The sequence below is a fragment of the Poecilia latipinna genome, unplaced genomic scaffold, assembly GCF_001443285.1.
Source record: "Poecilia latipinna isolate Pla-1442-1.1 unplaced genomic scaffold, P_latipinna-1.0 Scaffold830, whole genome shotgun sequence".
Lineage (NCBI taxonomy): Eukaryota > Metazoa > Chordata > Actinopteri > Cyprinodontiformes > Poeciliidae > Poecilia > Poecilia latipinna.
In genome coordinates, this window is record NW_015113446.1 from 1 (window position 1) to 26,508 (window position 26,508).

The window sequence follows — 26,508 nt, forward strand, 5'->3', positions numbered from 1 at the left end:
AAAACTAAATAAATAACATTTTCACAGAAGAAAGAAAAAAGATACTACTAATTAAATAGTCATTTGTATTCCAGATTAACAGGAATACGAAAAAAAAAAGCATTTAACTCTGAAAATTAATTCGGTAAATTACTGTTTTCGTCAGAGGGCTGTCGGCAAGGCAGAGGAGCTGGTGAAAGCTCACCAGGAGTATCAGTGGGACCTTCATTCCTTTGAGGAGTGGCTGAAGGAGGAAGAAGAGAAGCTCAGCTGCTACACCCAACTTGAGGGAGATGTGGACATGTTGGAGGATACCCTCCAAAAGCTGCAGGTTTGAAACCAAACGCCACTGATGCTTTTCTGCTGATGTCAGCAAGCATGACGCACGATAACGAACACTTAGATGCAAGAAACTGCATCTAATTGATAAAAAGAGCGAAATTATGAGTGTGATCAACAGGGAACTGTTTAATTCCAGGAACTGCAGCTACACTGCACAGAAGGCCAGGCTCTGCTGAACACCTTGTTGCTTAGCCGGGAACTGGTCGTCCCCTGGGGTCTGCCTCAGATAGAGGACCGGGCACTGGAGACGCTCCAGCAGGAATGGAGGCTCTATCAGGCGCAGCTGGCAGACACCCGCGCTCAGCTGAACAGCGCCCTGGCCAAACTACGGCAGATGGAGCAGAAGTTCCAGCGTCTCGACAGCTGGCTGAAAGGCATGGAAACCAAAGCGCAGCTGCGCTCCAATCGGCGGTCTGATCGAGCCACGAAGAGCGCTCAGCTGCAGATGGTGAAGGTCGGTAAACTGACGGGAAAACCAATGAACTTATCATTTTCCATTCTTATGATGCAGTGAGTTTGGGCTGATTGTGACGCTCCAGTTTTACATTTGCTGGATGACAAACTGGTTTGTCCTGCGTTTTAAAAATCTGTGTTAACAATTGGAGCATAAATCCCAACAGTAAACATATTCCCTCTTTCTTTTGTAGAGCTGGCAGGAAGAAGTCCTTGTTTATCAAGAGGAAATGGAGGGCCTTACTCTTTTGGCTCAGCAGGTTCTGGATGAAACCCACATTAGCAGTCGGATCAGTACCAGAGCCACCCAGATCACAGCCCGCTACCATGCCCTGCTCCTGCACTTACTGGTAACAGTAGCTAATTACAAAATAACTCTAAAATTAATCCAATCTGTTTTATTTAACCACATCGTCTGCACTTGTTGGCATTGTTACACAGAGATAAACAAAGAAACAAATGTTTTCATATAGCTTTAAACTTTTGCTACTTTAAACCACAAAATATTGTTGTATTCTTTTGGAATATTAAGTAGAAAGTCTCTATGTCCAGTGTATGTCTCTGTTTGAAAATATTTGTGTTTCTAGCCAGCAGGTTGTGTGTTTCTCTGTACATTATTTGTGTATTTTTATCAGATCATCACATTTAAGAGTATTTGACTTGAAAAATACCAACAACCAGTGAATATCGGAAAGATAATGCAACATGGAACGTTTTTAGAAATTAAAGATCTTAAAAGTTTGACTTGTATTTATTTGCATGTAGCCCTAAATATAATACTTAACTATTTAAAAATCCTTCATCAGGCATTGTGCATAAACAGGGTTTACCCCAGAAAATTTACTAAGCCTGATGCTCGGGGGACTAGGGCAGTCATACAGCCAGGAAACAAGTTTTTGAGTTAAAAAATGTTTAAAGTGGACAGGAAATTTGAAAATATTACTTGATAGCTCTGCATTATTGGAAGACTGGAATGTTAATACCTAAATGCCACCTATAAAGTCTTTAAAAAAGGCAATAATTAAGAGAAAACTGAAATAAATAAATGATGCTAATCCTGGTGGGGGCACAAGTATAGCCTGGTGGCCCACCAGGCTTATAACACACTATGGGAAACTCTGCATAAACAGTTTCTGTAAATTAAATTTTTTCGGTTAGACATCTCCTATTTTAACCACTGCAGATTTTCCTATTTTGTCTTTTATAACACAGGAGACGATCAAGCAGCTCCAGGAGGAGGTGTCTTCGATTGAAGAAGCACAGTGTGTCTTCACCACGTTCTCAGAGTGGCTCAGCACAGCTCAGAATAACTTCAGCACCGTAGCTATTAGTGTTGATGTAATCGACCGCTTTGCTTTAGAAAGAAAGATGAAGAAACTTGAGGTAGAGTTTTCAGCGCAGTGTTCACGTTCTATTTGTTTATCTAAGCTCGACTTAGATACTCTATGCTATGCACGAATATTGTTTAGCGTGTTTTAACAACATTTTATGTCACTTCAGACTCTTCAGGGTGACATGGAGCAGGGTCACACTTACCTGAAGGCGATGAGGGAAAAGACTGAGCAGGCCATGGCCTTCTTGGAGGAGCCTGAGGCAGATCATCTCAGGGAGGAAGTGGACATTCAGCTCTTTCAGCTGGAGGAGTTAACGACTTCTCTACGCACAGAGCACAGCTCGCTTGAGAAATACATCTCACTCTCCAAGGACTTCATGGATAAATACAAAACCCAAGCCCAGTGGGTGAAAGAGACAAAGAACTTTTTAGCGTCAAGTTTAGAACCAAAAGCCGAACTCTACCAGAAAAAAGCTCAGTTGGCAAAATATAAGGTAAGTTTATCTTCAGTTAAATTGTGATTTCTTTTCGCAAAAAATGGATTCAATGTTTCATTTTCTTCTCATTTGTTTAGACCATTCAGCAGACGGTAGAGTCCCATGAGCCAGCTGTGAAGTGCGTCGTTGAGAAAGGAGAGGCTCTCCTCAATTCGTTTAGCGACCCGACCATCAGCGAAAACATGAAAAAGTTACAGGCTGATTATCAGGACCTTTGTTTGGCAGCCAAGGTACGCACATGACAAACGAGTTCAGTTCATTTTTAAAGCAAAAACTGGTTGATTGCCTCTAATTTTCATTAGTTCATTATTATGCCTTTCACAGACTAAATGACCTTTTTGATATTTGGTTTAATGTTCCTTGCTTGTTCCTTCATTGCAGAGAATCCATGTTTTTTTTGTTTTTTTTTTTTGTTGTTGCTATCAACAAGTTACCAGCATAAATCTGGCTTGATAACTGAGCTCTCCACTTATCAGAACTGGTAGAGCTCATTTTAATTGTTTGGTTTGCTGCCACAAACGTAGTTTTTCAGTTGACATGGATACATTTAACACATTTTTCATAAGTTTAAGGTGAAGCCCTTTACACAGATGCTTGATGTTGATCCCATTTAAAGCCAGTTTTTTATGTATTAAGGCATCGTTTTCATTTAGTAAATTGGATCAAACTTGAATTGGAACAACCAAATATTCCTCATGTCGTTCTGGTCAAAATATCCACGTGTGGTTTCTCTACAACTTACGAAGGAACATTTTTTCAAACATTGGTAAGGTTAGAGAAAATGTGGATTTGAGGAAATCCACAATTCAGATTCAAAAATGTGCATCTAATTTTCATTTGTGCTTGTTGTAGACACATGTGCAGAGCCTTGTGGAGTGGGTAAAAGAGCACGAAGATTACAACAGCGAGCTGCAGGAAGTTGAAAAATGGTTGTTACAGATGTCCAGCAGGCTTGTGACCTCAGACTCCATGCAAACTGGAAACATGGAGATGGCAACTCAGCAACTCGCCCGACACAAGGTGAACAACGTCACAATCAGTTTTTACATTTTATTCCGTTGCTCTTTGCACTGATGCATTTAAACAGCATGCATCACCTTCCCTTCTGTTTGTGTTGATGTTTTTAGGCCATGATGGAGGAAATAGCCAGTTTTGAGGAACGCCTTACCAGCTTGAAGCAGAAAGGAGAAGGTCTTATAGCCGGCTGCACAGAACAAGTTCAAGTTCAGGCTAAGATTAGTCAGCAAGTCCAGGCCCACCTGCAGGGAACAAGAGACAGCTACTCTGCCATCTGCAGCACTGCCCAGCGTGTGAGTCACAGATATACACAAGTATTCATTCATGCAGTAGAAAAAAACTGGTACAAACAATTTTTTTTAGCTGTATTTAATTCATTAGGTGCTGATTGTTCTCGTCTAATAGGTCTACCAGAGTTTGGACCGGGAGTTGCAAAAATATGTCAGCCATCAGGACACTCTGCAGCAATGCCAAACCTGGCTCTTGACTGTGCAAGAAGAGCTTCAGCTCAACGATCAGGGGCCCACCGGCCTTCAGGAAGCTCTGAAGCAGGTGCTGAACGTCACACAGGCTTTGAAATTTCAAATACCGATCGCTTACTTTGTTTATTTTTCAAATTTATTTCTATTACCTACTGTTACTCACACAGGTGAAGCACTACAGGGCTCTTCAGGAGCAAGCCAGCACATACCTGGACCTGGTGTGTTCTGTGTGCGACCTCTCGCATGACGCGGTGAGAGTTGCAGCTGCTGAGGTCCAGCAGATCAAGCTCATGGTCAGTGTTATTCTCGCTTTATTCCACGTGTAACATGTCTGCTTTACTTGAACTCAGGAGTTTTGAAGTCGACATAAATAATAAATAATTCATACCTTAGTAAATTCAGACTTTAAGTTACTTTTATTCATGAATGAACTTTGTTTCTGACAGGAAGTGACAGGAATCACATAATAGATGAAATAAATCAACAAGGATTATCATTAAAAAATGAGCACATCTCTCTGTTTGCATTTTATCAAAGATGGCATTTTAAAAATTATGTTTTCCTTTCTTAGTAATCAATGAAACAGCCTATTACTTTATTACAACAGTCTAAGCCATCCTCGTATCACCTTTTTGCATGCTTCCAGAGAGATGTATGTCAACATCTCTCTATTATAACGAGTCTCTGAGGTTGAAGGGACTCCTTACCATCACCCTAATTCTTAACTCCTCCACAAATTCTCTGTCATTTCAAAACACTAATACTACTTTCACTCAGAAGAAACATGTCAAACAGATTAAAATCTAAATCTGAAAGTTTGGGCTTAACTAAATCCACAGGCTGAAGTCAGTGTAGCTACTCGTATTGTGAATCTGACACCTGTCTCTGTCTCTGTGTGCAAATTACAAGAGGTTATTGGATTATAAGTACTAAAGTTTTGGTTTCTTTGTGAGCAGATAGAAGAAAGGATGTCTACTGCCCAAGAGCTTTCAGAAAGCTGGAGGGAGATCAAAGAGCAGAAACAGGATCTAACAGGCTTGTTCCAGGACATGGAGCAGCAGCTTCTCAGCCTCTCGAGAAGACCAGCAGAGCTGGAGACGAAGATTGCTCAAAACATGTTGTTACAAGCCCAGGTGGGTACAAGCGTCACTAGAATCATCGCATTGACCTTGCACCTTTTTTCCTGTGTATTAGCCTTTGGTGTGAGAGGAGACATTTAATCACTAGTCCTATTGCCTGTGTCTCAGGAGTGCTGCCAGCAGCTGCAGTCCAAACAGAGCACCCTCACTAAAATGACAGAGACCGTGAGCCGACTGATCGGCAGCCAGGACACTGCAGAACACGCAGAGCTTGATCGTCTGAGCCACGCTTGGCTTGAGCTCTGCCACCAGGCGAACAAGCTCCAGACCCAGAGAGAGGAGGATCTGCAGAGATCCAAAGATTACCATGACTGCATCACTGCAGTGGAGGAGCTGTTTGAGCAGGTGTCCAAAGAGTGGGACAATCTGGCAAGGTGGGTTTGAACATAAGGCAGAACCTCTAATCGGTAAAATTAATTAGTGATATGACCAAATGTGTTAAATTATAGATGTAGTTTTTGGCTTTCATCCTTAATTTTCTACATTTACTTTCATGATGTTTTTTTTTATACAGTAGCTTAGTATATGAGCTACTGTAAAATACTTTATATATATATTATTCAGTGAAATAACACTAAAACAGGACTTTACTATTTTAAATTCAGGAATATTTGATGGTGACAGTTTTTAGCAGTTTCTGTCATTTTTATTAGTGATTAGCAAAGTTAGCATTGCTAACTGTAACATCAGTCTGTGTGTATTTCCAGATTGTAAATATATCAACCTAGTGTGAAAGTCTGTTAATAAATCCTTAGAAGTTTAACAATTTTAGACCCAAGTTTAAAATCTCCACCTGGATATTTTTGCTTATTTTAATTGTACGCAGCTCTTTAAATGTCTTGTGAGTAAATATATTTGCCCATACATCCATAACAACTGAAACTTTCAATATCTAGCAAGTTATTTTCGCAATTTACCATCCAGAAGAATAATCGTCAGATAAATTTGACTTGGGTGAAATTACCGTAAAAACCCGATGTTGGCTGGAAAGCACAACGTCTCCCCTTTCAGAAACCGTTGGAATTTGTCAGATGGCACAAAATGTGGCAGAATTACGGTACATCGTCCATAAATCGTCGCCAATACGTTCGGTCTGTTAGAGTTAAGGGTGAAACCTGAAAAGAAAAAAATAAATATCAGTTTGTTGCTTCCGTGTGAACAAATGTTCAACAAATATGTAATGAATTGTTCGGGGGGTTTTTTATCGCCACAGAACCGACGCTGAAAGTTCATCTCAGCATTTGGAGGCTCTAAGAAAACTCGCTGTGACTCTGGAGCAACAAAAAGGAGCCCTGGAGGACCTTAAAGAGCAGAAACAGAAAGTCATCCAGCATTTAAACTTGGACGACAAGGAGTTGGTGAAAGAGCAAATCAGTCACTTCGAACAACGGTGGTCTCAGATGCAACACCTGATCGAAAGGAAGATCCAGGACTCCACGGTGACCCTGGAGGACATGGGCCAAGTGGAGGCCCGTCTGAGAGAGGCCCGGGACTGGGCGGAGGAGCAGCAGCCCGCCCTGTCCGAAGCCATGAAAATGAGCCCCCCGCCCGAACTGGCCCAGAGTTTCCTGTTCGACCACCTGAGCATCTGCAGTGAGCTGGAGGCAAAGCAGCTCCTCCTGGCTCAGGCCATGGCCGACGCCGACAGGGTGCTGCCGCGGCTGGGCCTCAGCGAGCGCCAGCACCTGCAGCAGCTGATTTCCGACACGCAGTCGGAGGTGGAGTCTCTGAGCGTCAAGGTGGTGCAGCGGAGAAAACACCTCAGCAAGGCTTTTACAGAGAGGACGCAGTTCCTAATGGCTGTCAGTCAGTCCATTTCCTGGGTTCAGCAGAACGAGAAGAAGGCCCAGGCAGAAGAATACATCGCTTTGTTACCCGACGACCTGGCTAAGCAGGTGCGAACGTGCAGGAACATCCAAAGCAGCCTGAAGGCCTATCAGAGCGAGCTGACCTCCCTGTGGTCCCAGGGGAGAGACCTGATGAGGGAAGCCAGCGACGAGGAGAGGAATGAGATTCTCACAAAGTTGCAGGAATTACAAAATATCTTCGACAGAACTCTGCACAGATGCGGCCAGAAGCTACAGGAGCTCGAAAAAGTACTCATCTCGAGAAAGTACTTCAAGACCGACTTGGAGAAAATCTGCCAGTGGTTGAAGCAAGCTGATATTATCACGTTCCCCGAAATAAACCTAATGGTGGGAGACGGTGAACTGCAAGCGCAGCGATCGAAGTACCAGCAGATAATCGAGCAGGCCGTCGAGTACGAGAACCTCCTCCTGATTGTGCAGAGAGCAGGCCAAGAGATCCTGCCCACTCTGAACGAAGTAGACCACTGCTATTTGGACGAGAAACTCAACACCCTCCCTCAGCAGTACAACAGCATACTAGCTCTGGCCAAAGAGAAACAGGAGAAAATCCAGCAGGCCATCCTCACCAGGAACGAGTACACGTCCTTCATAGACGTCACCCACAAAGCCCTGAAAGAACTGGAGGACCAGTTCAACAACCTGGGGACTCAACCCGTCGGCCTTCAAACGGAGGAGGTCGTCATTCTGCAGAGCGACTACAAAGCAATTCTGGCGGATCTCGGCAACCTGGGTCTGGCTGTGAGCGAGCTGAATCAGAAGAAAGAGGGCTTTCGTAGCACGGGGCAACCGTGGCGGCCGGAAGAAATGACTCAGCTCGTGAGCTTGTATAACGGGCTAAAGAGGCTGGTGGAGCAGAAAGTCGAGCATCTGGATGAAACTCTGGAGTCTTTCGAGGACCACAAGGCGATGGCTATGCAGGTGGACTCCCAGTTGAAGGCCACAAAAGAGCAGCTGGTGAAAGTGAACGCAGAGACTCAGTCTGCAGAAGAGAGGCTGAAGAACTACCACGCCCTGGCGGGAAGCCTACAGAGCGCCAACTCCCACTTGTCGAGGCTAATGGAGCAGATGGACTCTCTAGCGCCCCGTGTGGACCAAGCGGCTCACGACGCGTCCAAAGAGCAGGTCGTTTTGTGGCAGGACGAGCTGCGATCGCTCCAGGCCGCAGTGGGCGAACTGATCGAGGAATGCGAGAACAGGTTCATCCAAAGCAAAGACTTTGAGACGGAGATGAAGAGGACGCTGGACTGGCTGCAGCAGATCCGGGACGAGCTCAGCTGTGCTGTCATCGTTGACGTCAGAGTGGAGAAAGTGCAAGAGGAGATCAGAAAGCAGCAGATCTTGCAGGAGGAGGTGCAGTCCCGACTCAGAATAGTGGCCGCTCTCAGCAGCCAGGAGAAGCAGGAGTACATTAGTGCCAACGAGCTGGTCCCCGCTCATGTTGATATGAGCCTCGAAGAAATGGCAAAATTGCAAGCAGACGTCCAAAAAGCCCTGAGTGCCAAACAGGTGGGATAATTTTGACTTAACCACAAACTCTTAATTCTCAACTTGATACTCTGTGGCCACACTGTTTACTGTCTTACCGTTAGGGGCGAGCAATATGGACTTCAAGTTTTGTCACAATATTTTGTGTTATTATTGTGATAAGAACTATTTGTTATTTCTGTATGACTGTGACTGTGTGTCACAGCAATTATAGCCCCACAAACACAAATAACGCTCTTGAAAAACATTCCTATTTGTGACTGGTGTCTTTAGGACACCAACTAGAAAGTCTTCAAAAAGGCAATCATTAAAAAAATAACAATCCAAAGCCTGGTGAGGGCACAAGTAAAGTCTGGTGACCCGCCAGGTTTATGATGCACTGAGGGAAATCCTGAACTTTATTTTCAAATTTATTGACATTTATTGATGCTTTACTTGAACAAACAGTGGAGAAAATAGTAAAACTAGCAATGCTGACAATATAATGTCTTGAATGGGTGAGGATGTGAGGAAACAAAGCGATATTGTGAAGTTTAAAGTCCTGTCGAGTCTTTACACCACTGAAATAAAAAGCAGAATTGAACTGAAACAATTAGGTCAACGCTAATCTGTCTGTCTTTTCTCTTCGGTTTTATGTGAAGATTACTTTGGAGGAAGCCTTGGTTCTGTGTCAGAAGTATCACTTCAGGATGCAGTCAGCCTGCGAATGGCTGGAGGATGCCGTCTCTTTCCTCCAACAAGCCAGCTTGGGAGTCGATGTGGAGAACTACGAGGAGTGTCTGCGGCAGCAGGCGGACATCATGTCAACGGAGCAGGAGTTTCTCATCCATCTGGAGGAACTGCAGACGCTCCTCCCACAGCTGGAGAACCTGGTGAACCCCACAGCGAAAGAGCAGCTAAGAGTGAGCGTGGAGTCGGCGAAGCAGAGAGGAGTTGAGGTCCGAGAGCAGCTCCAGTGTCACCGAGATGTTCTGCACAGGTACGGTTTATAAGGCAATGATGACAATGATCCAGGTTGTCAGATCAATTTCATTTTAATCTGTAAGATCATTGGAATCTAATTAATTATTCTTTTCTCAGCTGTGTGGCCCAGTGGAAGTCATTCCAGGAAGCGAGGCAGACTGTCATTGAATTAATGAACGAAGCCGAAAAGAAGCTCACAGAATTTTCCACAGCCAAGGCGGCCACAAACCAGGAGGCCGAAGACAAGCTCTGTAGCCACAGGGTATGCATCGTGTTGCCTTGCAAATATATTAATAGCCCGTTGAACTGATTCACATTTTTACAGTAGTATTTCAAAATTCAACATAAAGTTGTTGTGGTTTGAAAGAAAATGATTTTTAGAAATACAAATCTGAAAACTGTAGTGTGCGTTTGTATTCAGCTCATGCGCAGCACAGTTTAATACATAATTATTTGTGCTGATAAAATTAAAATACATTCAAGTTTGTTGTTGCAACTTGACAAAAGTCATAAATCTCTGTTTTTTCTGTTTAGTCCCTGGTGTCACTTGTGAACGGGTTTCAAGAGAAACTGAGCGGTTTAGAAGAACAAGCTGCTCAGCTGGAGCTGGTGGGGAGTGACGCCAGCAAAGCCACCATCAGTCGCTCCATGACCACCGTGTGGCAGCGCTGGACGCGCCTGCGCAGCGTAGCGAGGGGACAGGAAAGAGTACTCGAGGACACGGCCCAGGAGTGGAGAACATTCAGAGAAAAGGCAAATAAATATACAGCCTGAATGCAAAAAAAAAATCTTGCAAATTTAACCGAAAATTAAAACTTTGCGATACAAAATGTCTGTTTTGTTGCAGATGGTGAAAGTACGAGCGGTTTGTGAGGAGCTCCAGAGCCGTTTCCCTGACAGCGCTGTGGAGAAGGCGTCCAAAGCCACTCTGCAGTCTCTGCTGGATCAGCACGACTTGCTGAGCCAAGACCTGGAGCGGGAACTCTCGTCCCTCATGCTGCTGCGCCAGTACGCGCTCAGTCTTCTGCACGACGTGGAGGTGCCTTCACCAACAGCAGATCAAGACGAGCTGCCTAGCTTAAGAGAAATCAGGGCGGTCCAAGACCAAATGGAAAGGTAACAGGTCGGACCAGAGTTAGTGTTGCTCTTAATCTGAGGTTTCTTTGTCTTACAAATGGCTTTGTAAAATAAGCACATGCATTTGGTAAAAGATGCTGTTGAATATTTATTTTGACATTTGCCTGCAGCCTTTTGACACAGTCCAGAACCAAGCGGGCCCAAGCAGCTCAGGAGCTCAGGGAAAGGGAGGAAGTGGAAAAGGAGCTTGGAGTGGTGAAAGCCTGGATCCAGGAGACCAGAGAGCTTCTTCTCAATCCCACCCCAGATATCGATTCTCTGTTGCAGGAACTTGAGGTGTGTCTGTTGTTTTTTTTTTTTTGTAGAGATGCACCCATAAAGGTTTTCTGACTGATTTCTAATCCCTCTTTTTTTTTGTACAGCTTTGAACTGCTGATATAAACTATAGATAAATCTACTTTCTGCTTAAGAGCTAAACATTTTTTTAATTTTCCAGCCATGACTGTGCATTAATTAAGTCATACTGCTTGTATGAGAGGAGTTAAAAAATGTAAACAGATTTTATTATAAGTCATTGCTCAAATTTTCTTTAGCATCTTGTATTAGCATTTGGCGCAGTTAGCATCAGCAACTGTAAACATCTGTCCTCTTGTATATTGCTTAGAAAACGTATCATCTTATTTTCACCTTGTTCCCTAGCAGACAAAAACTGGAAGTCCAAAAAAATAAAACCTTTGCTATTGTAGCCTTCCTGTTATCTGTTAAAAGTCTTGCTCTCTCTTGCTTTGTTTGGAGCCTGTATGAACTATATATAAAATATAAACAGTCTTCATGTCCTGAAGAAATCAGGAGCATTTTAAATAGCTTCTTATCTCTCCGTTCTTCCTTTGACTTTGTTTTTCCCAACACTCCACCGAGGGTGTAAATAGTTAAATCTGATTATTCTTCCTTCAGTAATAGCATTCACACCGAAGAGTGTTGCTGTGACCCCAAACCCTATGGCTCTTTGGTGTATTTGTTAATTGGAACAGATTCGATTTTTTTAATTTCAGGGCTGATCAAGTTGAATATTGTCAAATTTTGGTCACCAGTCAATACCTTGATTAATATCTTTATCAGGATAGTTGTATCGTACAAACATACTGAAGTTTATTTTAATTTAACTAATGTTTGCATCACATAATGTGTTCCTTGAATCAAAGTATGGAAAGTGGAAGCTGCTAACATCAATATACATGTACTGCTGTTATTTTCTTTTAAATTGTTTTTTTATTCTGTATAGATTGTACACGGGGAAGTAATTAATTACCGGCAGAACGTGGACAAGTTAGCCGAACAACAGCAGAGCAAGTACCTGGACCTTTACACCATCCTCCCATCTGAAATCTCCATGCAACTCGCCGAGGTCTCTCTTGCACTCGGGGCGATTGAAGATCAGGTAAATCAGACCTCATAGGAAATACTCAGCTCAGAAAATTGTTCTGGTTTTCTAACCTGATTTTCACATCGTTTTGTCTGATGTTCCAGGTTCTATGTAAAGAGAGAGAATATCAGAGAACGAGAGAAATAAAGGAGGACTTCGGCTCCAGAATCCACGGCATGTCAGACAAGCTGAAGACGATCTCAAACAAGTTCAAGGAGAAATCTCCTGATGTCGATCATGCCAAAGAAGAGGTCAAGGTAGGTCTTGTTTGTCAAGTTAACATATGTATTACTCTGAAATATGATTCGCTTTGCCCTTAACAACAAAGAATTGAATTTTATCCTCAGAGTCTTTTTGAAGATTTGGACTCCTGCGGCCGCACATTGTCAGAACTGGACACCGCTGTACAAGAGTTCGGCCGGAGAAACCCCCTGCTGGCCAAGCAGCTCAGTGATGCTATAAACAAGCTGTCAGAGATGCATCATCATACAACTCGATTAGCAGACTGCAGGAACAACTGGCTCAAAAAGGTTTGCGCTTTTTACCCTGCTCCTAACTTAACCCTGTCATGCATGAATTATGATCCTTTGTGTCAGGATTTTTTTCGCAAATTTTTTTTAAATATATATATATATATATATATATATATATATATATATATATACATTTTAGGTGCTCAATTGTAATTTTCTCCAAATACAAAGTTGTTATTTGAAAAATACATCAGTAGTATTGTTCTTTAGAGGTTATCTGATGTCACAATATTTTTTTTTACCTGCTAGCGTTGTCTACAGTAGAAGGAGAGACCTGGTCGGTCGGCATGCTGTTTTGTCTGTCGGCCATATTGGATTTAACAAAAATAATTTTGTGCATTTGCAGCTGATGGCCAGTAGTTGATGGTGTATTTTATGATGCGTTAGTGTCCACTTCAGTGGTCTGTGGGCATTTATAGCATAAAAATCCACCAGAAGCACAAGAAAATGGCTTTTAGACAACTGTTCACTGTAGTGACCGCTATGCATGAAAGGGTTAAAAACAGACGGTACTTTCCAACCGCGTTACTGTGCCTTGTAAAGGTTACTACTACAAGCATTAGTGCATTGTGTTGAGGTTGTATGATATATAGAGCAGTCTTATTTCGGATCCCATCATTTTAAATAAAAAAAAGGGGGATTTATTTATTTTTTTTATTTAAAAATATGGAAAACTGTGAGTCTTTTTCCTTCCACTTCACAAATACAGACTACTTTATTATGTTGCTCTATCACCTAAAAGCCCAGTAAGTTTGTGGTTGTAATCTCATAACACGAAAAGAGTCGAGGCTCATGAATACCTTTGTAAATCCTTTCGCTAACACAAAAGGTTATTAACATGTGTCTGTTGTTGACTGTTTAGGCTGTCTGCTATTTAGACGAGTATAACGAGATGCTGGACTTCATAGTGAGGTGGTCAGAGAAAGCTAAGAGCCTGGTGAGAGCAAACATCATCTGGAACTCCTCTGTTCACCTGCAGGAGCAAATACGGATGTATCAGGTGAGCGGAGCAATTCTGACGTTTCATCGACCGAGTTTTGTTTTTGCATATTTAGAAGGGTAACCTGTAGGAGTACTTTGACACGTACTTTTATAAAGCAGGACAGATTGACTAATAATTTTGTCACCCTTGTGCTCAGGCGGTTTTCCGTGAGTCTCGAGAGCTCCACAGCGACCTGGAGTCTATGGCAGAGAAAGTAGACCTTCTGTCTGAGGTGCTGCAGGTTGAGTCCATGAGCCAGGAGGTGTGTGAACTCAGCAGACACACCGATGAGCTGCAACAGAGCATCAAGACTCGATTGCAAAGCCTCCAAGACGGACACAAGGTGCAGTAAAAACGGTGTTTTGGGATTTTCGTTTGGTAGAAAAATTCAAAATTTTAGATTAATCTATACATGTGGGTTTTTTTAGAGTATGGAAGCTCTGGAGTTTGAAGTCAAGGCCCTGCACGTTGCTCTGGAGCAGGTCCAAGCCACGCTGACGTCACCGGAGTTAGCCCGGCAGAGCCTCAAAGAGCAACTCATTCAGAGACAGGTGCCTTCTTCATTCGCTTTTTAACTCACCACGTTCTCTCTGCTGGCGTCATAAAACTTTTTATGGGTTTTGCAGCGGCTACTGGCCGACATGGAGAGCTTCAAGCAGCAGGTGCAGGCGGTGCAGCTGTGCCAGAGCGCCCTGCAGGTCCCAGAGGAGGTGATGCCCAACCTGGCTATTTGTCGCACGGCTCTCCGTCTGCAGCAAGAAGCTAGTCAGCTGCAGCATGTGGCAATACAGCAGTGCAACATACTACAGGTGCTACAGTACAGTTCTTCCAGTATGAGTCTAGTTTTAGCACACAGAAATGAGGAAATGAATCTGCTAATGTAGCAATGTATATAAAAAAAAAACAACTAATTCTGTGTTTTTGGTGTCCAGGAGGCGGTGGTTCAGTATGAGCAATATGAACAGGAGGTGAGAGATCTGCAGGCGCTGATAGAGGAAGCACATCGGGTCATTCAGGACCGACCGATCCCCACCAGCAACATTCAGGAGCTGCAAGCCCAGATTCTGCACCATGAGGTGAAACATCTTCATTCTATCTATAACTCACATGTTGGGGAATAATTGAAAACCCCTGAATGTAAATAAATTAGAAAACATTTTCTTTATTTTTACATTTTTTCTCGTTTGTTTAGGAACTCGCTCAGCAGATCAAAGGCTACCAGGAGCAAATAGCTTCACTGAACTCAAAGTGTAAGATGCTGGCGGTGAAGGCCAAGCATGCCACCATGCTGCTGACTGTGAGCGACGTGGAAGGACTGCCTGAGGGGCTGGAGGACCTGGATGAAGAAAAGTCCAGGAAATCTTCAGGACAATCTGTAGTTGTAAGAGGATTTTTCCAAATTTCCAAACTGAAGAAATTAGGTTTTGTTATACAATGCTGATTCTTAGTTTTTCTCAATTCATCAGCCTATGAAGTTCTTCTGCTGTTTCAGTTTTTAAAAAAAAACAAACATCCTGATTAATATTCTCCTAAAATCCTCACACGTCTTCTGTTGTTTCTCGCATGGTCTGTCAGATGACGGCTGGCCGCTGTCACACTCTGTTGTCCCCGGTTACTGAGGAGTCTGGGGAGGAGGGCACCAACAGCGAGGTCTCCTCCTCTTCTTTGTGCCGCTCTCCTTCTCCTGTCTCTCACGCTGAAGGCCCTTTCACCAAGGTTTCTACCCTCCTCTGCTCTTAATTCTGCCAGATAACCAAATAACTGAAATATCTTTATTCTTAACTCTTCTCTGTGAACGGTGTGTGGTGTAACTCTTGAACTGCTTTCATGTAATAAAGGCGGTAAATAAAAACAAAAACAGAACTCGGCCACCGACGTTGATTTCACCTTGGAGGTTTCTCATGAGTAGTGATGTGTTTCTCTGTTTTCTGCAGCTTGGACGTGGAACCCTCACCAGAGCTCCAGTTCAGGAATTATACGATCCGACATTTGAGTCTGTGGCAAACTTAGACGACCTGCAGCGCTCATGGGAGACTTTAAAGAACGTGGTATGTGAAAAGCTCTGTATTTTATTTAATCAGTAGCATGGCTTCATTAAATCCTAGCGTTTTAGAATATGATAACTTTGAATTAAAATGTTGGGGTGTGCAACGATTTTGTTTTCTTTTTTTCTTTTTTAGCCACTAGATTTCATCATATTAAAATTTATCTTAGTAAGATAGTTAATCATAGACCAAGCTGTTTGGAAGTCAGTTTTATTGTTACTGATGTTAATGACTTCCCAAATTGACCGTTTGTGTGTGTTAATGCTCACTGACCCACAGATAAGTGAGAAGCAGAGATCCTTGTATGAGGCTCTGGAAAAACAGCAGCATTACCAAGGTTCGCTCCAGTCGATCTCCTCTAAAATGGAAACACTGGAGTCCAAGCTCAGTGAGCCACTGGAGGTGGACAGAAGCCCAGACAGCAGCATGAAGGCCCATGAGGTGAGGGCTGTAAATACACTTCTTCCATGTAGAGTGTCTTTGTGGAGCTTTTTAGCCTGTGATGTTACAGTGAAGCATGAACATTGGTGGAAATAATCCTGAATCACAGCCATGAAATCACATTTTAACTGATGTTAATGTTCCTGTGGTTCAGATTGAATTTCTGTTTTACATAAACATAGTTTTTATTTTCGTGACTTTTTTTTTTTTTTTTTGGTGTTTGACGGCATATTTACAACATTGAATCCATTCCATAAAACTAAATCGGATTAGAAGTTTTCAGGAAAACAGACGTAAGGAAAACCTTTTCCTCATCTGTCTGTTCAGGATCTCATCCAGGAGATTCACAGTGTCCAGGGAGAAATCGACAGGCTGCAGGCGGGCTTCACAGAGGACGTCGCTGCCGACGCCGTGGACTCGGATTTGGCCGACCAGCTTGCCATGCAGTCTTCACTCGCTGTGCTGGCTGAGCGGATGGCCACCATCCAAATGAAAGCTTCAGGGAAACTACAACTACTTGAGGTAACAAACAATTTAGAAGATAGAAATATACAATAAAACCCAGCTTGAGCTCTTAATAAGACATAAAAACTGAACACAAGATATTTCCAGCAGATTTTAATCACTTTTTTAGCAAATTCAATTCGATCTGTCTTGTTGCAGGAGCGCGCCACAGACCGCCTGGAGGATCAGCGTCAGGAAAAGGCTTTGCAGTCCTACCACACCGACGTAGACGAACTGGATCAGTGGCTGACTAGAACGCGTGGCGCTGTAACGTGCATCCTCGACACTAGACCCGCAGAGGAGGCCGATGAAAACCACCAGCTCACTGAATGCCAGGTGGGCACTTGAGAGTTGTCTTAAAAATCCACATTAATAACAATTAAATACATTTTCAACTACAAAGGGCTTCTAGATATGAGCAGAGTTGATCGTAACAAACTGAGCACACTGCAAAATCTCAAAATCGTACCAAGTATTTTTGGTTTATTTTGTAGTGCAAATATTTTAGACAAAACTAAATTTACAAGTAACTTTTTCAGAAAGAAATATGACCTTTTTTTTAAGTAAGTGATTCCTTAATCTTGATGAAAAAGTACTAACTATAGGTGAAATAATCTGCCGGTGGAACAAGACATTTTAACTTATAATATAGGAAAAATGTCTTGTTCTGCTCAGACGAAACAAAAATTGATCTTTGTGAGGCAAAATCACATAAAAATCCAGTTCTAACTAACAAACAAGATAGTGGCAGCATTATGATGCGTGGAGGTTTTTCTTCTTCTGCAGTAAAAGGAAAGCTGGAGGTAGATGGATGGAGCTAAATCTCCATTCATTCAGTGGAGAAAGAAAAATCTCTTTCTCACACGCTGCTATTTTTGCAGCCAAACGTGGTTCTGCAAACTATAAACATAAGAAGGTTCATTCAAAGTATACTTTAGCATCAAATTTGAACAGAATTTTAAAAATTTTACCTCCTCGTGCCATGTCAGTGACTGTTGATTGATCACATACTTAAAGGAGAGAAACTGCATGTGCAAGACACATTAACATTCACATTTCCAGTATTATTCTGCATGCATGACGGGGGCTTCACAGAGAGTAAACAACAGCGTTAGTGAAGTTAGAGTTACACTCAGATACCTGGTTTGCTAAATGACTGCAGCATGAGCCTTAAGAAGATTACGGTCAGGTCTCTGTGGGACAGAGGCGTGGTAAAGCCACAGGGAGGAGTCACTGCCGTGAATACAGCCTACGATTTGTGCTACTAGTGACAAAGCTGCTTGAATATCCAAGTGGGGTTGAATGGAAGAGCAGTGAGGAGCAGGCAGGAGGGTGAACCTGCTGCAACACTTCGAAGGAGAACCAATACTTATGTCTGCTCATAAATTGGAACTTCTTTTACCAATGGGCATTGATGAACACCGGGGATGTAGAATGGTTTTTACCACGAGAGAACTGTTATCAAATTCGTTTGAGTGGATGTGCGCTGCAGAGCACGGAGTGTGAAGGATTAGTGCTAATATGTCGCACAGGAGAACAGGGCGGAAAGGGGGCTGAGGATGAGGGCGTCCTCTGCCCCGCGGCCGGGGAAAGCTGCCCTGCCCAGAGGCTCCGCTGCGTAGAGTTGAGATCAAAAAAAAAAAAAAGTGGAGACGTCATGTATGAGCTGGCCTCTCTGCTGCTGCTTCTGCAGAGCATGCTGCTGGAGATCGAAGAAAAAGTGCTGGCCCTCACCGAGCTGTCGGTGCGCAGCGAGAACCTGCTGCGGGAGGGCCGGGCCGACACCAGGGCGGAGGCCGAGCAGTTGGCCGCGAGGCTGCGCACGTTAAAGGGCGGCTTGCTGGAGCTGCAGAGAATGCTGCAAGACAAACAGCTGAGCATCCAGGTGAGCACTTTCTTTCACAACAGTGCAAAAGACTAGAGACGCACTGAGCCAATAATAATTGTTTCAGTCCCAATATTGAAAAGAATTCTAGATCGGGCATCAGTGAGAATGGACCCAATCCATATGGGGATATCTACTCAGTCTAATTCTATGCTTTGTGCTCTGAGCGACGTCATATGTTGAATTCCTGGTTCCATGAGTCCCCAGTCAGAAGCTAATGCCGTTTGTGGGTCACGTCTACTCCAAAAGTTTGGAAACCCCTTGTTTTAGGTGTTTTTGTGTTTTGACAGTGTTGCACGTTAGCCTGATTTACAATCCTAAAAACTGCTGCCTCCGTAGGGTTCTCTGCAAGAGCCTGAAGACAGCGAATCAGACTCCAGTCTCTCGTCGAGTCCCAGTGTGCAGGACTGGCTGGTCCAAGCCCGGACCACACGGACGCAACAGCATGAAGACAGTCTGCAGAGGCAGAAGGTGACAGTGGTTTGAATGGAGTGAATTCACCCATTGACATTTATAGATGTGTTTAAATGAGAAATGTTTTATTTATTTTTTGCAAAAATATTTAAAAACCTTGTAGCCTTTTTCTTTTAATTTGCTATTAAGCAGCACTTTGTGTGGGTCTGTCACAGGGCTTAAATGCAAAAAATTCAAGTATGAGTATGCAAATTGTAAATAAATTAAAGAGAGGCGTGAACACTGTGTCGAAACAGAAATATGGCAAATGATCAGGATAAATCCTAAGTCGTGTCATGTTGACTGAAGCATGTTTTGTTCCATCAGGCTGTAACCAGTGTGTGTGTTTTTTGAAGGAACTGGAGGAGCAGCTTGCAGAGCAGAAGAAGCTTCTGCAGTCGGTGGCGAGCAGAGGAGAGGAAATTCTCATCCAGCAAGCGTCGCCCAGCAGCGCCAGGTACGTTACCGACGCAGCACAGATCAGATCGAGCTTTAATAAGCTGAGCGCTAATCACAGATGCGTTTGGTTTCTGCAGCACGACAGAACCGTTCTCGCCTGCAGCTCTGTCTGAGAGCAGACGAGACCAGATGAGGCAGAGATGGGAGAGCCTCAGACTGGAGCTCAAAACTAAACTGCAGCTTCTGCAAAAAACTCTGGAGCAGGACCAAAAGCAGCCGGTACCGCATGTTTTTTTTTCTCCACATCTGGACGTGACAGAAAAATATCATAATGTGAGGAGTTTTTTTTTACTATCCTGTCTGTTTTTTTCTTCTTCAGGTGTTTTCTAGAGCGACTCGCGTGACATCATCTGGGCCGCTGTTTAAAGGAGATACCCAGCCTGACAACTCCTCTCTGAAAACTCTCTACGACAGCTTCAGACAGACAGTGGAAGGAATGACCACTCAGGTTATCACCTTCCTGACACTATTTCATGCATCCTAATGTGTGTTGTTGGTAAATATTGACGAAATAATATTGTTCGATGTGCATTTTTGTACGTAGGCTGGAGGTAGAGGTGAAACCCAGGTGGTTCAGATGGAGCAGCAGCTCTTCACGGCCGTGTCGACCACGTCTTCCTGGCTGGACGGAGTGGAGAACAACGTCTTCTCCGGCTCCATGCTCATGGCTGAAAATGCAGAGACCCAGTTACAGAATCAAGAGGTACAAAATTTACAGATTTTCTGTTACCAATTTTTGTCTTTATAAGGTATTTCTTCTTCACAACGTGTGGTTGCCCGGCTCTAAAAAAAATAATCTTAATTTTATAGCGTTAATAAGGTATTTTAAATTGTTCAAAAATATCAAAAATCCTCACTTTGCTTTCAAATCAATTTACTAAGAGGGCAAGTGGTGAACTGGCTGCTCCCTGCAGGAATTTAAAGTTAGATCGATGTGGAAAAGGATCAATGCAACCAAATCTGACAGGTTGATCAGGTCTTTCTGGTTCAGTGAGCCAGACCGTCTTGATGGCTCCTTTTTTGAGCTGCTTCTGTTTTTCTACTTTTTTTTCCCATCACGTTTGAACAGTAGAAGAAAGCGAGGAACGCAAAACAAACTGCTTCTTAAAAATTATCTTCAGGTTTGAAACGGCCAGTGAAAAACTTTAAAAATGGTGGCTGTTCGAGGCCAGAACAAGAAAAACAAAAGAAGTGGTTATATATTTCTATATTTACATTTTTTAAAACATTTATTTATTTTTCTGGCTTTGCATTTATCTTGATTGAAGGAGATGACTCTGTACCTCTTTTTTATTAAACATAATTCTCCAGATGAGTCCCCTAGCCCCCTCTTTGGGGGCCGCCTCTGGAAACAGCCTCACTCACTCAAGTTTTTTCACATGTAATTTAATAAGTTTGAAATTTCACACCCAACACATAACTCACTGTTTAGAGCTCAAACATTTTTCTGAGAACCTATGTGAGAAAAGTAAGACCCTTTACTTTACAGAATATGTTGACATGTAAAGACAGACATCAACAACACTCGCGTCTTGAAGGTTTTGAAACATCATATTTAGGATGAGAGTTTAGACTTGACCAGATTTCAAATCACGACAAAAACTGATTGAAAAGAGAAGTTAAATGTGCCTGAGAGGTCAGATCTCATTTGTTTGTATGCGCTACATTTCTCAGGTAATTTTAAAGTTGAATGCTACTTCTTTCTTTTTTTCATCCTCTCTACAGATCCTGGAAAAAGATGTGAAACACGTGACAGAAGAGGTGAAGCTCAGCCAGGCTCTGCTAGCTGGGTCTCCAGGGTTGAAACACGAAGACCGCGTGCTGCTGGAGGACAACCTGGACTGCCTCAAGGAGAGATTAGGAACGCTTGGTGGAGCTCTGGGTCAGCGGCTTGACCACATGAGGACCAGAGCACACAACCTCACCGCCTACCAGGTCTACCCTTTACTTTCCCTCTTTGTTTTTTCAATATTTTAAAATTTTATTGTACTGATTGGTAGCACTGTTATTGCGCATCTTACAGTCAGATTATTTGTCATCTTTTGTCTGAAACAGACTGAACTGCAGCTTCTCCAAACTGCTTTAATTGAGACTAAATGCCAGATCCTTCAAGCCCTCGCTGGAGCAATGGATAGACCAGCTTCAAAACAAATGGAGGTAATTAAAGTACGATCTTAACCAGACTTGCTCTCAGTGTGAGTGAGAAGCAAAGAGTCCAAGATCAAAGATATTTTTAGTTTTTAATCATTCATAAATGCCTTTCACTTCTACCAGGTCATCGCGAGTGCAGAGGACACGTTAAAGGACTTTGAGCAGAGAATCATAGAGCTGAAAACCAGAGGAGCAGCACTGCAGGCCGATCAGATTTCAGCAAACAAACTGCTTAAACTCCAGGTAATCAATAATAATTTTTAGATAAAGCTGCTTCATATCACAAAATGTAATTATTGTCTTGTCTGCATGTAGGATTCGTACGAGGAGCTGTTGATGACGGTGGGGTCGAGACGCAGTGGGCTGAACCAGAACATCGCTCTGAAGGAGCAGTACGAGCGCGCGCTGCAGGATTTGACTGACCTGGTCGACACAGCTAAAGACAAGATGGCGGCCGACCAGAGAATTGTGGCGAGCTCCGTGGAGGAGGTTCAAAATCATCTGGATAAGCATAAGGTATTTTCAGTTTATAACCCTTGAATTTAGTAATTTCCAGTCGTGGAAGTGAAAACGTAGACAATAATTCAATACTTTGTGCACAAGAATTTAACAATAAGAATGAAATACATCATGTACATTGAAGTTATGGATGGATTGGGGAGAAAATTCTGTTTCTGTGTTTTAAAATTTTCTGAATGCAGTAACTAAAGTAAAATATAGTGTAGTTTATGTTGTAACATGGCAAAATGTGTGAATACTAATGCATTGTAACTTCTCAGAATAGTGGGCTTTGTGCATGTTTATAATCAACCCAATCATTGCATTCATTGTCATTTTTCCTAGGAGTTTTTCCAGGGTCTGGAGTCCCACATGATCCTAACAGAGACGTATTTTAGAAAGATCAGTTGCCTTATGCTTCCCAAAGAAAACCAGAAACTGGAGGAAACGCTTGTTGAGGCTCGGAGTGTCCTGAAAGAAGCACACAGCAAAGGAGTTGAACTGGAAAGTATCCTGGAGGTGAGGAAAACGTAGAACGTTCTGTACAAACTTTAAACCAACATATAAACGAACAATATTACTGTTCACATTCTGCTATTTGTTTGAGTTGTCATGATTGAATTGTTCACTTTTTTCGCCCGCTCAGACTTGGTGCCGTTTAGTTCAGGACTACCAGAATCTGAACCGGCAGCTGGAGGCCGTCGAAGGAAGCGTTCCCTCTGTCGGCCTGGTGGAAGAAACCGAAGAGAGATTAATGGACAGAATCTCTTTGTATCAGGTGAGACGTGATAGCAGTTTAGTTTTAGGGTGAGATGTGTTCATATTTAATAGTTTAGTCAGATTACTGCAAAAAAATCCCAAAATCTCACCAAGTATTGTTTGTCTAGTTTCTAATGTAAATAGCACAAAAGTGACTTTTCAGCTCTTTTCAGGTTCCAGTCCAGCAAAAACAAAAATATATATTTTGTTTTTGTGTGCTCCACTCTTTGCAGGGCTTAAAGGGGAGACTGACGGAGCACCAGCACAAGCTCCGCCAGGTGCTGGACGACGGCAGGCATCTGTTACAGTCGGTCTGCTGCCCCGCGCTGGACAATCAGCTGGCGTTGCTGGGAGAGCACTGGCTGAGCAACACGGCCAAAGTCAACAAGGAACTGGAACGCCTGGAGGCAATCCTAAAACACTGGACCAGGTCAGAAATACCTAAACTACTTTTAGCTAACTCACAAAACTTGTATATATTTGTACATCTATATGTATCGTTTTCAATGGTGCTTCTGCAGGTATCAAAAGGAGTGTGTGGAGATTAGTGAGTGGCTGCAATCTGCTCTGGAGCGCCTGGAGTTCTGGAACACGCAGGCCATGTTGGTCCCACAGGAGCTGGAGACGGTCAGGGACCATCTGGCTGCTTTTCTGGTGAGGACACACACACACACACAGAGTTTTTTTTGTTTTGCTTTTTCTCAAACGGTGTGTCTGAATATTATATGGACTTCCTAATCAGAACCTTTCGTTCTTGATAAGAATCGAAGAGTTTTAATTATAGACGTCACTTTAGAGGTCCAGTCCAACATTACATCAAGATATTTTTCTTTTTTTCTTTATTTTTTTTAATAGATTTTCAGCATTAGAAATCAAACACACATCAACACACAACAGTCAAAGGAAGCGTAGCATCAATCACAAAACAAAAGAAGAGTTTTGAAAAGCATTGTTAAAGGAAATTTGAGTCAAAAGACTTTCAGTATTAGGTCAATTTAGTCCAAATGTTGTAAAACATGCCCGTTTGCATCCTCAGGGAGAAAGACGACTTTTCCATGACTTATATTTCATCTATTATATTTATGTAGTCATCAGTAGTAGGGGACTGCACTTTCTACCGTTTGCTAGTGATAGCTTTCTTACTTACAACAAGTAACATGTTCATTAATCTTTTATCTCCGTCTCTCCATTTAGACATAGGTATATCACCCAAGTAATTCAAAAGAAATATATAATTAACACGTTCAATTATCGCTTCCCAGTAGTGTCTTCACTGAAAAACACTCATCTTATGACTTTCTCGCTGTAGGAGTTCTCAAAAGAGGTGGAAGGGAAGTCGAGTCTGAAGAGCTCAGTCGTCTCAGAGGGAAACCAGCTGCTGCGGCTGAAGAAAGTGGACACAGTGGCTCTGCGCTCCGACTTGGCTCGCATCGACAGCCAGTGGGCCGAGCTCCTCACGCGCATCCCTGTGGTTCAAGAGAAACTGCACCAGGTAAAGTCACATGCAGCCACGCTGAACAGGCTTAGCTCCTTCAGGGCAAATAGGATTACCCCGCCCCACTCCTTCACTCGGAAACACCCTTTTGATGTGACCGTTGACCCAAAACCTGCGACACGTGCATTTTAAGACAGTTTTTATACATTCACCTGCTTTGTTTGTTTTGTTGTTTTTTTTTCGTTTTTTTTAGATCCAAATGGAGAAGTTGGCCTCCCGCCATGCTATTTCTGAACTTTGTAACTGGATTTCACTGATGGAGAGTGTGATTGAGGAGGATGAAGAAAACCTCAAGAGCGCTGTTGGATCGAATGTGATCCAAGACTACTTGCAAAAATATAAGGTGGAACTTTTTTATGTTCGCACAACTTAATATTTTAAATGGCATTATTGAATCCCAGCATTCATTTAATTTAACTTTAAGGGGTTATAAAAACTGCATTCAAAATAACTTTTCTCTGCCTTTTATAAAAAATATACATTTAAGTTTTTTTAAATTTGGCTCATCATCCTTTGGTTGATTCCCCCATTTTCCTCGGTTTTAGGGATTCAGAGTGGATTTAACCTGCAAGCAGCTGACTGTGGACTTTGTCAACCAGTCAGTTCTGCAGATCAGCGGTCAGGACGCCGAGAGCAAGCGCAGCGACAAAACCGACTTCGCTGAGCGTCTGGGAGCCATGAACCGACGCTGGCAGATCCTACAAGGCTGCATCAACGAGAGGGTGAGCCCGTATTTTAATGAGATTGTTACAACATATCTTATTCGTGTTGTTTAACTGTGTACCATAAAGTCTAAATATTTTATTTTAAATTAAGATCCAGTTCCTCGAGAGCCTCTTAAAGATGTGGCTGGAGTACGAGTCGAGTGTTCAGATCCTCAAGTCCTGGATGACGTCTCAAGAAGAACGGCTAAAGAGGAAACACAGGATAGAAGATTTGACGTCGGTGCAAAATGCCCTCAAAGACTGTCAGGTGGGCCTGACATGTTGATCCAGATTACATCTTCACCACCTTTAGATTATGTGGCTTTAGTTCTTTGATGGGTAAACTGGATATTTTTTAGGAAATGGAAGAGCTGTTGAAGGAAAAAGAGAAAGAACTGGAGAGAGTAGAGGAGCAGGGCTGTGCTCTTGTTCAGAACAAGACAGATGAGGCTTGTGCTATCGTCATGGAGACCCTCCAAAGCGTCAATCACACCTGGGCCAACCTGGACCACTTGGTACTTTTAGATTTTTACTCCAGCCTACATATTTATCTGAGTTGTTGGGTTTCATTCCTGTTTGCTGCTGATTTCTCTGCAGGGCTGAGCTTTCTGTTCACCAAATCTCTGTGTTTTCACGTTTCATCTTTAACAGATAGGACAACTAAAGATTAGCCTGACCTCAGTGCTGGATCAGTGGAGTCTGTACAAGCGGGCGTCAGAGGAAATCAACGGCTTCCTGATGGAAGGACGATACTCTGTGTCCCGTTTCCGCCTCCTCACCGGTTCTCTAGAAGCCGTTCAGCTGCAAGTGCAAAGTTTGCAGGTCCGTTAACATAAAGTTCGGATTTTTGATCACATAATTTAGCTCTAGGACGTGTTTAGCATTCAGCATACATTTGTGTGCTTTATTGTAAAGGATCTACAAGAAGAACTGGAGAAACAGGAAAGCAGTCTGAGAAAGTTTGGAGCTGTGACCCACCAACTTCTGAGGGAGTGTCACCCTTCAGTGTCGGATTCCCTCAACAATTCCCTCAAGGACGTCAATGCAAGGTAACTTTTTCAAAAAATAAATACGTGTTTTATTCTTTTTCTTTTCTGCAAAGCTCATATATAACAAACTTTGTCTTTGAGTACGTTTAATGTTAGTCTTCCATTCTCCACACTCAGGTGGACCAGCCTACTGGAGGAGATAGCGGAGCGTCTGAAGAGCAGCAAAGCCCTGCTTCAGCTGTGGCAGCGCTACAAGGAACTCCACGAGCAAAGCTGCAGCAGCATTCAGCTCCAAGAGGAGAAAGCAGACCAGCTCCTGAAGAGCGCCTGCAGAAAGGACATCGCTGATGAGGAAGTTTCCAACTGGATCCGGGAATGCAGTGTGAGTTGGACCGGGGTGACGATGGGTTTAAGCTCCAGACGACTTTTGTCGTACAAAAAGGCAGCCAGTCATGATCTGTCAGACTAGTTTTACTGTCGCCATTGAAGAAAAGGTTTCCGAGCTTCACGATGTGCAGTTTTGGTTTTCTGGCACGCATTTTGTTCTGTAGG

General features: G+C 43.0%; 1 protein-coding gene across 1 annotated transcript in view; it reads left to right on the forward strand.

Annotated features, from left to right (window-relative positions):
* Positions 1 to 145: 145 nt before the first annotated feature.
* The window catches only part of LOC106956576 (nesprin-1-like), a gene marked incomplete at its 5' end in the record, with an annotated part of 46,330 nt that continues 19,967 nt past the window's right edge, over positions 146 to 26,508 (forward strand). The window contains 54 exons of the mRNA XM_015047495.1: positions 146 to 310; positions 458 to 775; positions 969 to 1,124; positions 1,987 to 2,157; positions 2,275 to 2,601; positions 2,682 to 2,834; positions 3,457 to 3,624; positions 3,732 to 3,914; positions 4,027 to 4,173; positions 4,271 to 4,396; positions 5,060 to 5,236; positions 5,351 to 5,616; positions 6,456 to 8,616; positions 9,237 to 9,574; positions 9,676 to 9,820; positions 10,093 to 10,311; positions 10,406 to 10,674; positions 10,806 to 10,971; positions 11,918 to 12,073; positions 12,163 to 12,315; positions 12,406 to 12,588; positions 13,454 to 13,591; positions 13,731 to 13,916; positions 14,002 to 14,124; positions 14,200 to 14,382; positions 14,506 to 14,649; positions 14,766 to 14,954; positions 15,149 to 15,289; positions 15,508 to 15,621; positions 15,898 to 16,059; positions 16,387 to 16,581; positions 16,723 to 16,899; positions 18,257 to 18,448; positions 18,788 to 18,919; positions 19,258 to 19,358; positions 19,438 to 19,579; positions 19,680 to 19,808; positions 19,905 to 20,063; positions 21,086 to 21,295; positions 21,416 to 21,517; positions 21,635 to 21,754; positions 21,827 to 22,027; positions 22,355 to 22,528; positions 22,656 to 22,787; positions 23,002 to 23,198; positions 23,290 to 23,422; positions 24,078 to 24,260; positions 24,457 to 24,606; positions 24,809 to 24,985; positions 25,080 to 25,235; positions 25,327 to 25,482; positions 25,619 to 25,789; positions 25,883 to 26,016; positions 26,134 to 26,338. Of these exons, the coding sequence (XP_014902981.1) occupies positions 146 to 310; positions 458 to 775; positions 969 to 1,124; positions 1,987 to 2,157; positions 2,275 to 2,601; positions 2,682 to 2,834; positions 3,457 to 3,624; positions 3,732 to 3,914; positions 4,027 to 4,173; positions 4,271 to 4,396; positions 5,060 to 5,236; positions 5,351 to 5,616; positions 6,456 to 8,616; positions 9,237 to 9,574; positions 9,676 to 9,820; positions 10,093 to 10,311; positions 10,406 to 10,674; positions 10,806 to 10,971; positions 11,918 to 12,073; positions 12,163 to 12,315; positions 12,406 to 12,588; positions 13,454 to 13,591; positions 13,731 to 13,916; positions 14,002 to 14,124; positions 14,200 to 14,382; positions 14,506 to 14,649; positions 14,766 to 14,954; positions 15,149 to 15,289; positions 15,508 to 15,621; positions 15,898 to 16,059; positions 16,387 to 16,581; positions 16,723 to 16,899; positions 18,257 to 18,448; positions 18,788 to 18,919; positions 19,258 to 19,358; positions 19,438 to 19,579; positions 19,680 to 19,808; positions 19,905 to 20,063; positions 21,086 to 21,295; positions 21,416 to 21,517; positions 21,635 to 21,754; positions 21,827 to 22,027; positions 22,355 to 22,528; positions 22,656 to 22,787; positions 23,002 to 23,198; positions 23,290 to 23,422; positions 24,078 to 24,260; positions 24,457 to 24,606; positions 24,809 to 24,985; positions 25,080 to 25,235; positions 25,327 to 25,482; positions 25,619 to 25,789; positions 25,883 to 26,016; positions 26,134 to 26,338 (11,355 nt within the window). The remainder of the gene's footprint in view (positions 311 to 457; positions 776 to 968; positions 1,125 to 1,986; positions 2,158 to 2,274; positions 2,602 to 2,681; positions 2,835 to 3,456; positions 3,625 to 3,731; positions 3,915 to 4,026; positions 4,174 to 4,270; positions 4,397 to 5,059; positions 5,237 to 5,350; positions 5,617 to 6,455; positions 8,617 to 9,236; positions 9,575 to 9,675; positions 9,821 to 10,092; positions 10,312 to 10,405; positions 10,675 to 10,805; positions 10,972 to 11,917; positions 12,074 to 12,162; positions 12,316 to 12,405; positions 12,589 to 13,453; positions 13,592 to 13,730; positions 13,917 to 14,001; positions 14,125 to 14,199; positions 14,383 to 14,505; positions 14,650 to 14,765; positions 14,955 to 15,148; positions 15,290 to 15,507; positions 15,622 to 15,897; positions 16,060 to 16,386; positions 16,582 to 16,722; positions 16,900 to 18,256; positions 18,449 to 18,787; positions 18,920 to 19,257; positions 19,359 to 19,437; positions 19,580 to 19,679; positions 19,809 to 19,904; positions 20,064 to 21,085; positions 21,296 to 21,415; positions 21,518 to 21,634; positions 21,755 to 21,826; positions 22,028 to 22,354; positions 22,529 to 22,655; positions 22,788 to 23,001; positions 23,199 to 23,289; positions 23,423 to 24,077; positions 24,261 to 24,456; positions 24,607 to 24,808; positions 24,986 to 25,079; positions 25,236 to 25,326; positions 25,483 to 25,618; positions 25,790 to 25,882; positions 26,017 to 26,133; positions 26,339 to 26,508) is intronic.